Raw genomic sequence first — 14,159 nt, 5'->3', positions numbered from 1 at the left:
TCAATGAAGTGTTTCAAAATGTAGTTTTAAAGTTCAAATATATGCACATTTTTATTTTATTTTTTTAATGGAAAGTTATGGCCACACATGCTATCATATCAAATTAATAAGACCAAACAAAGAACATAGAAACATATTTTTTAAGTGACATTAAGTCTTTCTTAGCAGATAAATCTCATATTTACTGAGAGTCTATTCATTCAAGTAAGTAAAACCAGTTTTACAAATCAAGCATTTTTCTTTTAATTACATTTTTGGTATATATATATTTTTTAATTTAAGCAATATATAGTGGACCTAAATCTGCACATTAATATCATTTCATTTTCAAAGCTGTTTTTTCCTAGAATTCAACACAACTTCTAAATATTAATTTGATATTTTTGCCACCATCTAAATACAGTTTATATTTTGCAAATTACCAATTAATACATTAGTTCAATGCAAGAGATCCAGATTTCTTTCTAACATGTGTCAGCATTGACGACCACCCAGAGTCGTCTTCACATGACAACATCAGATTAAACATGAAGTCAACTTTGTGGGTCATCACTCAAAAGTTACCGAAAGAATGTTTTGGTCAGTTGATACAGTTTATGCTGAGAAATGTTTTGCACTCATATTAACTGTGAAAAGGAGCATTACAAACAGTTTAGTCACAATTAAGAAGAGTTTAAAAAGCATTGTTTATGCTGTATCAGTAATCAGGTAGGTTACGAGTAAAAAACAGAATTTCTACAAAGTCTAATCAACAACATCTTTTGAAGCAAGCTGTTGTCTTCTTTCTCACACTAAATGCTACAAACATGGTTTTACATTTAAACATACTACAATAGTGTCTCCATGTGGTCACTTGCATAACTACAGTTCTGTAAAGCTCTCCTGCTTTACTCCTGCCTGCTCCCAATAGACACCAGTAATATGCCCATGCTGGGTGTGCTGTCATGCCTGTGCATGGACAAAAATTGTCAGAAGGCCAAGGAAGTTCAGGTCTCCTGTTTTTTGTCTTTTTTTCTGGGGAGTTATGTGCCTTTTATTGCTCGAATGATTCATAGGTCAGTGGTTTAACAAACAACAAATGTTCCTCTGAAAATAGTCAGCTACAAAGAGTGAAAAAGTAGCCGATGTTCAAAGAAAACTTCTTTGGACATTGGTTAATAGACTTCCAGAAAGCCTGGAACAGATGCTGCCACAAATTGTCGACTGTCTGATTCTCTTGAGTACCACTTTAAAATGTCTTTAGCCTCTGCAGCTTGATGCTTGTCTGTCATTCAACACAAAAGCATAAAGAAATTCAGCACAAGACTCACAGTTCAGCTGTCTCAGTAAACTTCTCCCCAGAGCTGTCAGAGTGGTTCAGTCCCCTGCACCCTGAGTTTGGGGTTTGACAAGAAAAATAGCAGCAACAACGCCAAAGATAAAACAGTACAAAAACATTCCCTTTGTTGACCTCTCCAACTTCTGTGTGTTCTCCTGGACTTGCAGGTGTGAAACGGGTGTGAGGCAAACAGTCTCCAACAGCATGAGTAGAAAGTCCTAGTGGATGATGCAGGAGACTCCTGAATAGTTTATACCACCAGCTTGGGACACCCCAGGGCAAGGAACCATTCCCACTCATACGAATATATATAAAATTGTTTGTTCTTGCTGTTGGGATCTTGAAGGAATTCACACACAGGTCAAATTATAAAGAGGAGTCCTGTTTCTCTGGATATGATGTCGCTTCCAGCAGAGGCAAAAACCCAATGACAGTGCAGTCAGAGTTATTTAGCTTCACTTCACTCTCCTAAGTCCAGTTTCAGTTTAACTTTAGCTCACGTTTCAGAATTACTTTAAAAAAAATCAAAAAACTAATTTAAGAAAAGAATACAAAAGATATAAAACTGACAGAACAAAAGTTTAATGAAGCTGTTAAATGATGTAATTTAATATTTGTGTTACAATGATACATCCAGAGGAGTGTGAACATTAGATCAGAAGTACTAAGAAAAAAGTGCTTGGGTGAATGAGACAATTGTGCAAAGTACTTTGAGGACTCAGGTAAAGTAGTGCTGTATAAGAACCAGTCCATTCACCAAGCTTTATGTGCATGAGCACTTTTAAGAAAAAAAGTGTTGCCTGGTAGCCACTACAGAGAAAAGCACACGGACCCTCTGACACATACAGAAAGAGGAAGTAGGACTATTTTAATTTCTGTCAAACTGCTGCTGATCTCATTTCAGCCAGCTGCAGGATGGAGGGAACATCTGTACAGATGCTGCTGGGTGAGTCCGACCTGCTGGATCTGTGTTGGTGTCTGAATTCTGAGAGATGATCACAGTTATTAAAGTTCATTTCTCTTTTAGTTTTGCTCTCACTGCTGGGCTGCACAGCAAACCAAGGTCAGTCAGCATCTTTTATCAAATGTTATATTTTTGAAATCCTGAAGACTGTAAGTAATAATTATGAGTAACTTCTTTCTTAAGGAGTGATGACTAAGGAGGATGTAGAAAGCATTTCGTTTGTAGATGATCATGCAGTTCTTACAGACATCTTGCTGGTCTAGTTTTCATTAACAAGTAGAGGAAAAGAATATGACTAAATATTTTATTTAAGCCCTCACAGCTCGTCTGACTGTGAGTCCCAGCAGCTCTCAAATCTTTGAAGGAGACTTTGTGTCTCTGAGCTGTGAAGAAGGTGACAGCTCTGCTGTATGGACTCTGAGGAGAAACACAAGCAAAGAAACCAGGACCCAATGTGGAGTTAAATGGGGGAAATCTACTGGGAATTCCTGCAAAATCAGCTATATCTTTCCATGGCACACTGGCATTTACTGGTGTGAGTCCAGAGAGGGTCCCATCAGTAACATGGTTAACCTGACAGTCACTGGTAAGCTGAGTGTGTGGAGTTAGTGTTGATGAAGCTGTGTGTAAATGGATGAAATGCTATAGTTTGTCTCTGTGTTGAGGTGGATCAGTGATCCTGCAGAGTCCTGTCCTCCCTGTGATGGAGGGAGATGACGTCACTCTGCTCTGTAAAACAAAGACCACTCCCTCCAACCTCCCAGCTGCTTTCTATAAAGATGGCTCCCTCATCAGGAAGCAGCCTACAGGTCACATGACCATCCAGCATGTTTCCAGGTCTGATGAAGGCCTCTACAAGTGTGACATCAGCGGTCATGGAGAGTCTCCATCCAGCTGGATCACTGTCACAGGTGAGGAGCATCACTCCTTTTTTTAACCAATAATTGCCCTATTCCACTAGCACCTATTCAGTTCTGCTCGACTTGCTCAACTCGAATTTTAGGGTTTTAGATTCTGGTACCCTGTGGTTTTTTTAGTACCTGCTTGGCTGGGTTTCCAAGTGACCTGAGTCACATGCACTCTGTGAGATCAACAGACTGCATGCCACCTGAGTCTGCAAGAAGCCATTGACCGAGCAGCAGGTATATGATCACCCATTTTTTAGTATTGTGTCTGTGTCGCATACAAATGTCATCATAGCCTTGTTGCTGTATCGATATCACACACATTAGGTGATACTCAGTTGTAATGGAAAATGATGGCAGCTGAGTAGAGAAGAGTTGAGTGAGGATGAGTAGGTACTAGTGGAAAAGAAGCTATAATAACCTGAACAGGTAAGATTCTCTCCGCAGGTAAACCTACAACACTGTCTACTACCACCAACCCCACCAGTGGTTTGCATATCTCTACAGTTACACCCACTACCACCTCCACCACCTCCACCAGAGCCCCTCCAACCAACACTATCACCACAGCCAACAACTCCAACCGCACTAGGTCCATCACTTCTACCGATGCCACAGACCAACCAACCTCCAACAAAACCCCAGCCACCATTACAACAGCCCCAGGTGCTATTACCAGAGGCCCACCCACTTTTACAATGAAACTCGACATCACAACTGTGCCCCTTTCCTCCACTCCACCCCCTGACTCCTCCTCCCTCCAGCTTTGGTTCAGAGTGATCAGTGTGTTCCGAGGGATGTTCTGTCTGTTCTTCGTCTGCACCCTACTAATAGTGTCTTTATATCAACAAAGGGCTGCAGGTAACGCTGAATCATTTACTGGTCAATCAATACACTGATGATTAATACCTTTTCTGTCTGAATACTTTATGTGTTAACAGCTGATACATTTTGTATCTTGTCTTTGTTACCTGCTGTAGCTGCAGGAAATGAAATGGTGAGAACCCCACGTGTCCAGACTGAGCAGGGATTGAACAATAATTATGCCACCAGAGAGCATCACCTCTAAGCTGAACTGATCTCTGCTTAGCTTGTTGATTTTTCTTCAATGATCCTCCAGTTTTGTTTTTCAGTTGTTGTTTATGATTCATTTTCTTTTGATTTTACATTATTGTTTTAAAATGTGTGCTATGCCTTTCTTTTATATATTAAACACCATTTATTGCCAAAGTCTGAAATGATGACGCTTTTTTCTCTGCAATATAATTGTAACTTACACAATTAAATTGTTTTGTCAACGACAAGAACTTGGATGAGAACTACATTCAAATTCTTGTGTACTTCTGTCCAGTCAGACTCGTTTTGAACACCACCTAACCATTGTTAATGCTTCAAATGTTTATCAATAAATGTATACATTTAACAACTTTATTCTTCAGTAGGACTTTATGTACCTCGACAAACAAAAAGATGACAAACAAATAAAGAATTGTTTTGTTTTGTTAAATCGGGGGACTGAAATTGCATTCAAAAACAGACATAAATATAGTTAACAGACATCAAACAGACATTAATGCCATGTGTAAGTTAATCATAAGAAAATAAATAGAATATTTAATGACTATTATCTGAGTTTGGAAACTAGTCTTGCTTAAAGTGGAAGGAGAAGTGAGAACAGCAGTGTTTTCAGGACATGCTGTTTACAGTGTCCAAAGTCATCTGTAGTGTGAAAAGTGCTGATATAAAACATCTTTGGTGGAGTCATGGTGTAGAAAAAAAGTACATAAAATCTCTCTCTCTCTCTCTCTACATATATTTATCTATATCTATACACCATTGTTTTTCTTGTGACATTACCAACATGGCCCTCTTCCTATTGAAAAAACAAAAGTTGAATCCAAGATGGCCGATTTCTGAATGGCCACCATGGTCACCACCCAACTTGGGGAGTTTGCGCCCTCACATATACTAATGTGCCACAAACAGGACTTTGATATCACCAACCATTCCCATTATATATAAAAACACCCAGCACACCCCTGCGGGCGGTTTATCCTTCAAGCTCGGGTCCTCTACCAGAGGCCTGGGAGCTTGAGGGTCCTGCGCAGTATCTTAGCTGTTCCCAGGACTGCGCTCTTCTGGACAGAGATCTCCGATGTTGTTCCCGGGATCTGCTGGAGCCACTCGCCTAGCTTGGGAGTCACCGCACCTAGTGCTCCGATTACCACGGGGACCACCGTTACCTTCACCCTCCACATCCTCTCGAGCTCTTCTCTGAGCCCTTGGTATTTCTCCAGCTTCTCGTGTTCCTTCTTCCTGATGTTGCTGTCATTCGGAACCGCTACATTGATCACTACGGCCGTCTTCTTCTGTTTGTCTACCACCACTATGTCCGGTTGGTTAGCCACCACCATTTTGTCCGTCTGTATCTGGAAGTCCCACAGGATCTTAGCTCGGTCATTCTCCACCACCCTTGGGGGCATCTCCCATTTTGACCTCGGGACTTCCAGGTTATACTCGGCACAGATGTTCCTGTACACTATGCCGGCCACTTGGTTATGGCGTTCCATGTATGCCTTGCCTGCTAGCATCTTGCACCCTGCTGTTATGTGCTGGATTGTCTCTGGGGCATCTTTACACAGCCTGCACCTGGGGTCTTGCCTGGTGTGATAGACCCCAGCCTCTATGGATCTTGTGCTCAGAGCTTGTTCTTGTGCTGCCATGATTAGTGCCTCTGTGCTGTCTTTCAGTCCAGCTTTGTCCAGCCACTGGTAGGATTTCTGGATATCAGCCACCTCCTCTATCTGCCGGTGGTACATACCGTGCAGGGCTGCCTGAGGTATTCACTGAGCACTCGGTCAGTTGGGGCCATCTTCCCAATGTATTCTTGGATGTTTGTTGTCTCATCCTGGAATGATGAGACAATAGGTCCCCCCTAGGATGAGGGACCTATGGATATATATATATATATATATCCATAGGTCCCCCCTAGGATGAGGGACCTATGGATATATATATATATATATATATATATATATATATATATATATATATATATATATATATATATATATATATATATTAGTGCTGTCAAGAGATTAAAAAAAAATAGAGATTAATTAATTATGATTTTTAATTAATTGATCTAATTAATCTCTTTTTTAATCTCACCTAAAAATAGCTGAGGAAAGCCCTCAACTTATTGTGGCAGACCAAAAGACTGATATATAACAAAGAAAGTGACTTTATAAAGTCATTTATTGTTTAACAAACGTTAAACAGATGCAACCATTTACATACTGTTGTATTCTTTTGTAAAATAAGTGGAAAAATAAATACAAATAAAATCAAATAAATTAAGTGCTGCAAGTTAGCACATCAGAGTTGCTCTTTTCTGAGCAATACAGCACTGAAATTCCTCTGCTTCAGATAATGAAAAATAAAACTGACATTGCAGTGCTGCAAGTTAGCACATCAAAGTATTCTTCCATCACAAAAAAAAGTGCTGAACATCAAGCAATCTATTCTAGTAGGCTACAAATGACACAGCAGCTATGCTGACCACATGTGTCTCATTTCTTCTTCCTCAGCCAGTCGCTAAGACACACCAGCCTGGTAACATTTTCTGGAAGCAAGGCTGCCCTTTTCTTTTGCACTATGTGGCCTGCAAGGCTAAAGAGTCTCTCACAGGGTACAGAGGTAGCTGGGGAGGCCAGGTACTTTTGTGCTAGGACTGACAGCTTTTCATAGACTCCTGAGTGAGCATACCACCACTGCAGGGGACAGTCATCAATACTGATGCTGGGTTCTGCTCTGTAGCGCTGCAGCTCTCCAGACTCAATTCCATCTTCTGAGTCAGAGTCAGACCCCAGAAGGAGTTCGCTCCTCCTCTTCTTCTGAGCTGGTCCATCATCCTCTGTGGAGGGCTGGAGACTATCTGCTCTTCTGGGCTCTGCTGCCTGGAGCATATTCTCCAGAATGGTCCACACCTGAATGAATGAATGAATGAATGAATGAATGAATGAATGATTGTGATTAAAACTAAGTGCTTTTTTTTTTTATTTTATTTAATCTTGTAAAGAACTTTGTGTTCCATATAATAAATAAAAGTTTGATTTGATAATGAATTGGACTCATTAGTCCAGCTTAACCTTATTGTCCTACCTGTTCCCTCTTTTCTCTTGGAAGACATTTCAAATCCTTAAACCGTGGATCCAATGCTGTGGCCACCTCGAACCATATCTCGTTGCCATTAGCTCGTCGTGCTGCCAGATCCTTCTGGAAGGCATTCTTGAACTTCACCACGTAGGCAGGATCATCATCAGTAATGTCCATGACACGGTACAGATGGCGAAAAGCAGGCAGCACTACAGAGCAAGAGACGTAGGCCTCACCACCCAGCAGCTCTGTCACATACCTGCAGAGGTGGAGAGGTTTGCTAAATAAACCTAGCTGGATTCATTTAAATCAAAGTGTAACTGATTCCCAATTTAATTGTCCTTAAAAGTTCCTTGTTATGTTCATTAATTTTGATTTTACACATGTAACAGTAGTTTATATAATTAAAATGGGAAGGTGTTTATTTGAACTTACTTGCATGGTTCAAGCAGGAGCTCCAGCCTCTGCAGTTTCGCCCACTCAGCTTCGGTTGGCAAGACCAACCTGTGGTTCTGTTGGTCCAACGTAGCCTGGACAGCCTCTCGGTTACATAGGAGGCGTGAGACCATTGCGAGAGTCGAGTTCCACCTGGTGGGTACATCCTGTATAAGTTGATCGCTCTTCTTTCCGAGTGCTACTTGTTGTTGGTTAAGTTCTGTGGTACTCGCAGGGCTTTGTTTAAAATGACCAACAATCTTGCGGCACTTTGCCAGTACACCGACAAAACCACTGCTATCGAGACATACCGTGATGGTCCTCTGGAGAATGTGAGCATTGCAGGCGATGTGCTCATATGGAAGTGCTCTCATAGCAGCCAGCATGTTTGCTGCGCTGTCTGTGCCAATGGTGGATATCTTGTTTTCAATACCCCAGTCATTTGCTACCTTGAGGAACTGTTCGGCGCATTTATCAGCAAAGTGCCTGGTTCTCTGTTCTCATGACGGTCAGTGCAAATGAGTTGAGGTTCCACTCACTATCAATAAAGTGTCCAGTCACCCCAAAATAGCTGTGGTTGCCAGCTGAGGTCCAGTGATCTCCGGTTATAGCAACACAGTTGGGAGAATCCTCCGCCAAAATCTCAAGTTTGTTTTTCTTTTCGCCGTCGTACATTTTGCTGATTTTGGTCGTTACTGTAGTCCTGCACGGCGGCTTGTATGACGGGTCATTGGACGCAATTTGCAACACCTCTGTCAATCCTTCGTCCTCTACTATATTTATCGGCCTACAGTTCATCGCTATCCACTTGGCAATAACATTAGTCAGCCTGTCGGTCGCAGACTTGCTCATACGAGGGGTATTCTCTAGTTTTGTTTGGTGAAAAGCTTTGCTCTGGCTTGCTATATTGCTAACGTCTTCACTGCTAGCTGTTGCTGCACTCGCGGCTGGGTGCTTTGCGTTGAGGTGATAGGCCAAACTTGAGCTGCTTCGGTGGTAAGCAAACTCCTTCTTACACTCTAGGCAGACCACTTTACCTTTGTCAATGGTGCCGTCGGGGCGTTTATGAAATACAAATTTCCCGTTCATTGGGCCAACAACTCTCAGATGCGCCTCCATATCCACACTAATCACCACTTCTCACCTTGACCTCACGACGTGACTCCACCCCCAACAAGTCAAGCACAAGGAGCCCAGCACATAAAAACGGATTTTATAACATAGCAACTCTCATACAAAATCAATGACGTCAAGAGATTAAAAATTAGATTAACGAGATTAAAAAACATAACGCGCTAAATAGCATTGTAATTAATTAATCGCAATTAACGCGATAATTTGACACCCCTAATATATATATATATATATATATATATATATATATATATATATATATATGTATGTGTGTGTGTGTGTGTGTGTGTGTATACAGAGAGGGAGAGAAATTTATACTGACAGAAACTTTGATCTGGGATCATACTGGATAGTCTCAACAACAAAAGGCAGGATACCAGAAGCATAGGTTGTTATCAGGCAGTGGGGCTTGCCCCACTGCACTGAAGGAAGACAGAATTTTGTCATAATTTGCCCAGAAACTATGAATTAGGTAATGAAATAACCTGTGCTTTGTACAAAGAACAGTCACACATTGTATAATTTTGTTTTGCTATTTCTCTTAATGTTTGTTTAAAACATGTTTAATGATATGTTTGCTTTTGATAGTAGAGAAAGCTGAACCAAACATCTACTCTTGGATCAATTATAGTATCATAAGATGATCATAGATCATGTAATGTCTAATGGTGTTTGTGTTTGCTACATACTTACAGATTGCAAAAGGGAGAACTTATTGAATACATTAAGAAAACAGTGGATTATACTCCAATTGTTAGTGTTAATATTATTTCTTTTGGTTATCCTTTGTTGCTTTGTGTTGCTTTGTGTTCCCATTTCCTCCTGCTTTCTCTGTTTTGCCTGCGTTTCTCATGTTTCTGTATTAGTCATCTTTTGGTTACTTCCTCTTTTACTTTGACAGGTATATGTCTGATATGTTTTGTTATGACTCCTTTCTGACCATATAGTCTTCCCTAAAAAGCATAAAAAAATGCAGAGAGGTGTATAAACACATAGAGAGTGAAAACGATGATTAAAGAAGAAACAGTGCATTCTCCGGCAGCCTTGGGCTATTGCAGCATAACTAAGGGACGGCTGCTAACTAAGTATTTTGTGATCTGAATTCATACTGAATTAACAGCTTTCAGCTAACATCTGGTTTGAATACTACTGGAGAGGGCAATGAGAATTCATATTTTGTAGGAATCAATCACACGGTTAACAATTTTAGTTACAACAATGTAGAGTAAAGCAAAAACAAAGACACAAAAAAGTCTGTAAAAGTATATTTCTGTACATTAATGTAATTTAACCATAATAATTATTTATTTTGTAAGCACTTAAAAAATCCACCCTCCAAAGTAGTTCACAAAAGCAGCAAAGTCAAACTACTCTGTCTGCCACTTTGGAAATCACACTGAGAAATAGAAGGGTTGGGGGTTAGGGTTGACATTTAATCTATTGTAAAGCATTGATGTCCATTATGTAGTCATACATTGTAGTTAACATTACAGTTACAACTACACAGACAGACCTTTAAGAAAGAACTGTTTAATTATGTCTTGTAATGTTTAAAGAAGACACTGTAACACGTTTCTTGTTTAGAGAGAATTATAGATATGAGTCAGACCCTACTCACCACCTGCGTCACCCTCGGATACATGCTGTGATAAAGCTTCAGTGAAAATAATTCTTCAACTACAAACCCAAGATATCAAATATCTGCAGATGAATGTTCACTATTTCAATACAACAACCATTTGCACACTTTTTTTTAGCCACCATGGGCCAAATGTAAAAACGATTTAAGGTCCTTTTTTAAATCTTTATCTATGTTCTGGCTGAGTGTGGTCTGCAAATAAAGACAGCACAAATTAGAAAACAGAGAAGTACTACACAACATTAATATGCCCCTTGACTTTGGTGCTTTGTATGTATCACAAGAGGGCATCAAAGCACCTTAGAAAGTGAATCTTAAGCCCTCTTCAACTTCAACCCTTAATCCAAAGACATTCTAAACTTTATCTACACTTTATGTCATTTTCCTGAACACTAACACATATGTAGTATTAATATACTATGAACATACAACATGCATTTTTTTAACATGTACACACTGATCGCACTGACGGTGGTTACCATGATAAACTAACCAGTCTTGACATTAATAACTTAAGAGACAATATATACAACAAACACAACTCCTGATATCTATAACTATTCACTCATGTCTATTATATAATAACAAATGAACAAACTTACATGAGTGCATTAATGAAAGCCCTGTACAGATTAGAGCAACTGCACTGCACATTAGAGACGTAATCATCCTGCAGAAGAACAGCTACTGGTCAGTAAAACCAAGAAGGGTCAGTCACAGAGCCCAGCACTAGATCAATAAACTTATGGAAGGCATTTTCAAAGGTAAAAATACTTTTCGATTTGAGTTTTAAACTCATTCACATCTGATCTGTAACTATTTTGACCTACTTGCATACAGGATAAAACTGTCAGGAGAAAATGATGATATGGTCAGGAGTCATATTTAAAACACACAAATGCATCCTGGTGATTTTACTCCACTTTAAAGAAAAAGCAAGTACATCATTCAAAGTCATTAAAAAAACCACAGAAATAACAAGAAAGGTTGGTTAAAAGAGATGTGCTAGCTTTATTTAATACACTAAAGAAAAGATAGATTTTATCATTATCTATGCTAAAATCACTGAGAAAGCAGCTTCCTCCGGCTGCTCCTCCGACAGAACATCTGCTAACCTTACATAGTGACAGGCTGTCAAGTTGTGTAAATCTCGTTATTCATTCTCATTATACTAATTTCTTGTGTGATAGTACCTCTCGAAACATTCACTCACTTTGTGCAGTTTCTCGCCTCCCTTTTCACCGTTGGTCACTCCGCCACTCTGATTACTTGCTCCACCTGCCTGCCCTCCTGCTTCCTCCAACCTGCTCTCAAAGTTTCTGACCCTAGCACCTTATATCTTCACCCCTTTCCTGCGTTGTGCTATAGTTGCCACCACTTGTGTCACGTGTGGCTACATCTCATAGTACTGTACTGGCTACACAGTATTCTTTACACTTATCAGAAAAGAAGTTAGTTTTAAAAAAAAAAGTTTTCTGTGTGTGTAAATTACGCTGCAATCGTGTCGATTAAAGCACATTTGGAAGCACTCAAATTAAATGGTATACATTTGTGAATCTTACTTTATGCTTAACTGCTTTATGCAAAAGATTCAAACTCCAGGCAGAGATTACAGGTATTATTAAAACATGTTATTAACTTTATCTGTTAAATCGGGCTGTCTGCTTGTGCCTGCTCACATAAAAAGAGGTGTCTGAATCAATGTTTTTCCACACACCATTTGACCCACATGAGAGCTGTGAATTATCAGAGGACAGAAAAAATGCAATCGTAAACTGCAACACTGTCGCTGCAAATAAGAGAAACACTGGCGAAAAAAAAGCAGAGCCTGTTTGATTTGTCCTACTGTTGTTCTTGGTTGTGTTGTGGCTGGTTTTAAGCTCTGCAGAAAACATAAAGGACTACAGAGTCAGACCTATAAACCCCTGATGACACCAGCATATTTCAAGCCTCTCTCAAACCTGTCAAATAAACTGTGACTCTTGTGTGTCTTGCTGATCAGAGGAGAGACACTACATACAGCTGGAGGCATCTAATCACATCCCAGACCCGATGCTCAGCTTTAATCACACTGTGTCCCCATTGACTTGAGCTCACACTGCAGTCATAGTCTGCATTGTCGGCATGTCTCAATCATTCTTAGAGATGAAAAGTTAAATGCTGAAATGGGACAAAATGTATGTTTTTCCATTCATGGAGGCCAGCAGTGTCTCCAAAGATAAACTCAAGGTTTTTAGCCTAATATAATACATTTTAAGCTGTTTCTGAATTGAAGTTCAAAACTCCACATTAGCCGTTACTGTCATTCAGAGTTTAGTGGAATAAGCCTCCTCTTGCTAATCAGTACAGAACAGGTAATCAGTAGTTGTACATCAGTTAGCATGTAATTAGCCTAGCTCGACACAACTCATTGTTAACTGGCGACATCTACAGCATCATTTTCCCGTTCCTGTCTCTGTGGGCAATTTTTATTTTAAAAAAAACACACACACACACACAGTAAGTGTTTATATACTCCATGTTCATTATGATCACCACTAAAAAACAGCTTGGAAAATAGGGAGGAAAAGATGTTATAACTGCTAATGCAATCAGCCATGCCCACTTACAGTAATGGAGTTGTGCTTTGAACACAGACTGAAATTAGATTGACTGCCTGAGCACTAAGGCATAACAGAGAATATATTTCATGTGATAATGTGAACTCCAAAGTGCTCCACATGTTCCAGTGGGGTTTTATTAAAAGTGTGCTGACTTTTTCTTGTTATTTGTTGGTTTGGAAATGCCTCTGAGGCACAGAAAAAATCCATCAGAAATAACCAGGAAATTGTCGGGAACTTCCTTACCAAGCCTAGAAAGTATTTAAGGGACTGTTTCATTTTTGCTTCAACCCAATTTCCTCATGGAGACAAATACATGTTTCTATTAAGGTTTCTTTTAGCGTCAGATTCATTTGGTTGGGGCCATGAATGGAGTGACTTTTTCTCAACTTCTGTTTGTTCTTTTTCTTTTTTGCTGTGGTTCCTCTGGTTCTGTTTACGTTTTCATCCATCCATTGTTTTCCATTTACACAGTTCAGGGTTGTTTATATTCCTGTTTCAATTTTATTACGCAACCTTCTGTTTCTATGCACTTCAGGATGAGTAGTCTGTGTTAGGAGCACAGGGGCCTATTTGGGAGGCTAGTGGAAAAGGTCAAACTTTTAAGGAAACCAGCTGCACGGGCAACATCTCTAAGGTGGCTGTGCTGACAGGTTGCCCTCAGACTGAACAGGGTTTGGCAGCATAAATATATAACAGGTGTACCAACCTTGGGTTACTCTGAAGCACCATGGCTAGCCGTGAGAAGTAACGATTCTGAACTTTGAGCTCTCACATCCACAAGTAATTTGAGCACTAGAATATCTTTGAAGCTTAAGATAAATAGAGAAAAACTGTGATGTGATGCAAAGTATTCTTTAGATGTAGGCATAAACGAGTTAGCTGGATAAAGTAAAGTAGATCTGAACTCATTATATTTCGGTCTGTTATAGGTTATATCTGTTATTAAGTTTCTACTACAATGACAAAAAACTAAAAGAAATGACTGCAGCGAGCTTGAAATTAC

General features: G+C 39.8%; 1 protein-coding gene across 1 annotated transcript; it reads right to left on the bottom strand.

The window, feature by feature from the left end:
• Positions 1-6,397: 6,397 nt before the first annotated feature.
• LOC120725778 (E3 SUMO-protein ligase ZBED1-like) lies at positions 6,398-8,899 on the bottom strand. Its single transcript, XM_040018818.1, has 4 exons — positions 8,342-8,899; positions 7,781-8,274; positions 7,352-7,604; positions 6,398-7,176 (listed from the first exon to the last, which is right to left on the bottom strand). The coding sequence occupies exons 1-4, from the start codon at positions 8,897-8,899 to the stop codon at positions 6,760-6,762; spliced, it is 1,722 nt and encodes a 573-aa protein (XP_039874752.1). The 3' UTR covers positions 6,398-6,759.
• Positions 8,900-14,159: the final 5,260 nt, after the last annotated feature.

This window comes from Simochromis diagramma, unplaced genomic scaffold, assembly GCF_900408965.1.
Source record: "Simochromis diagramma unplaced genomic scaffold, fSimDia1.1 OVJJ01000720.1, whole genome shotgun sequence".
Classification (NCBI taxonomy): Eukaryota; Metazoa; Chordata; class Actinopteri; order Cichliformes; family Cichlidae; genus Simochromis; species Simochromis diagramma.
This window is presented reverse-complemented; position numbering and strand designations above follow the sequence as displayed.

Coding starts and splice junctions, on each gene's coding strand:
- LOC120725778 (XM_040018818.1), bottom strand. CDS start 8,899: ATGGAGGCGCATCTGAGAGTTGTTGGCCCAATGAACGGGAAATTTGTA. Junction 8,275..8,341: donor GCAACCACAGCTATTTTGGG/GTGACTGGACAC, acceptor TCATGAGAACAG/AGAACCAGGCACTTTGCTGA. Junction 7,605..7,780: donor CTCCTGCTTGAACCATGCAA/GTAAGTTCAAAT, acceptor CCACCTCTGCAG/GTATGTGACAGAGCTGCTGG.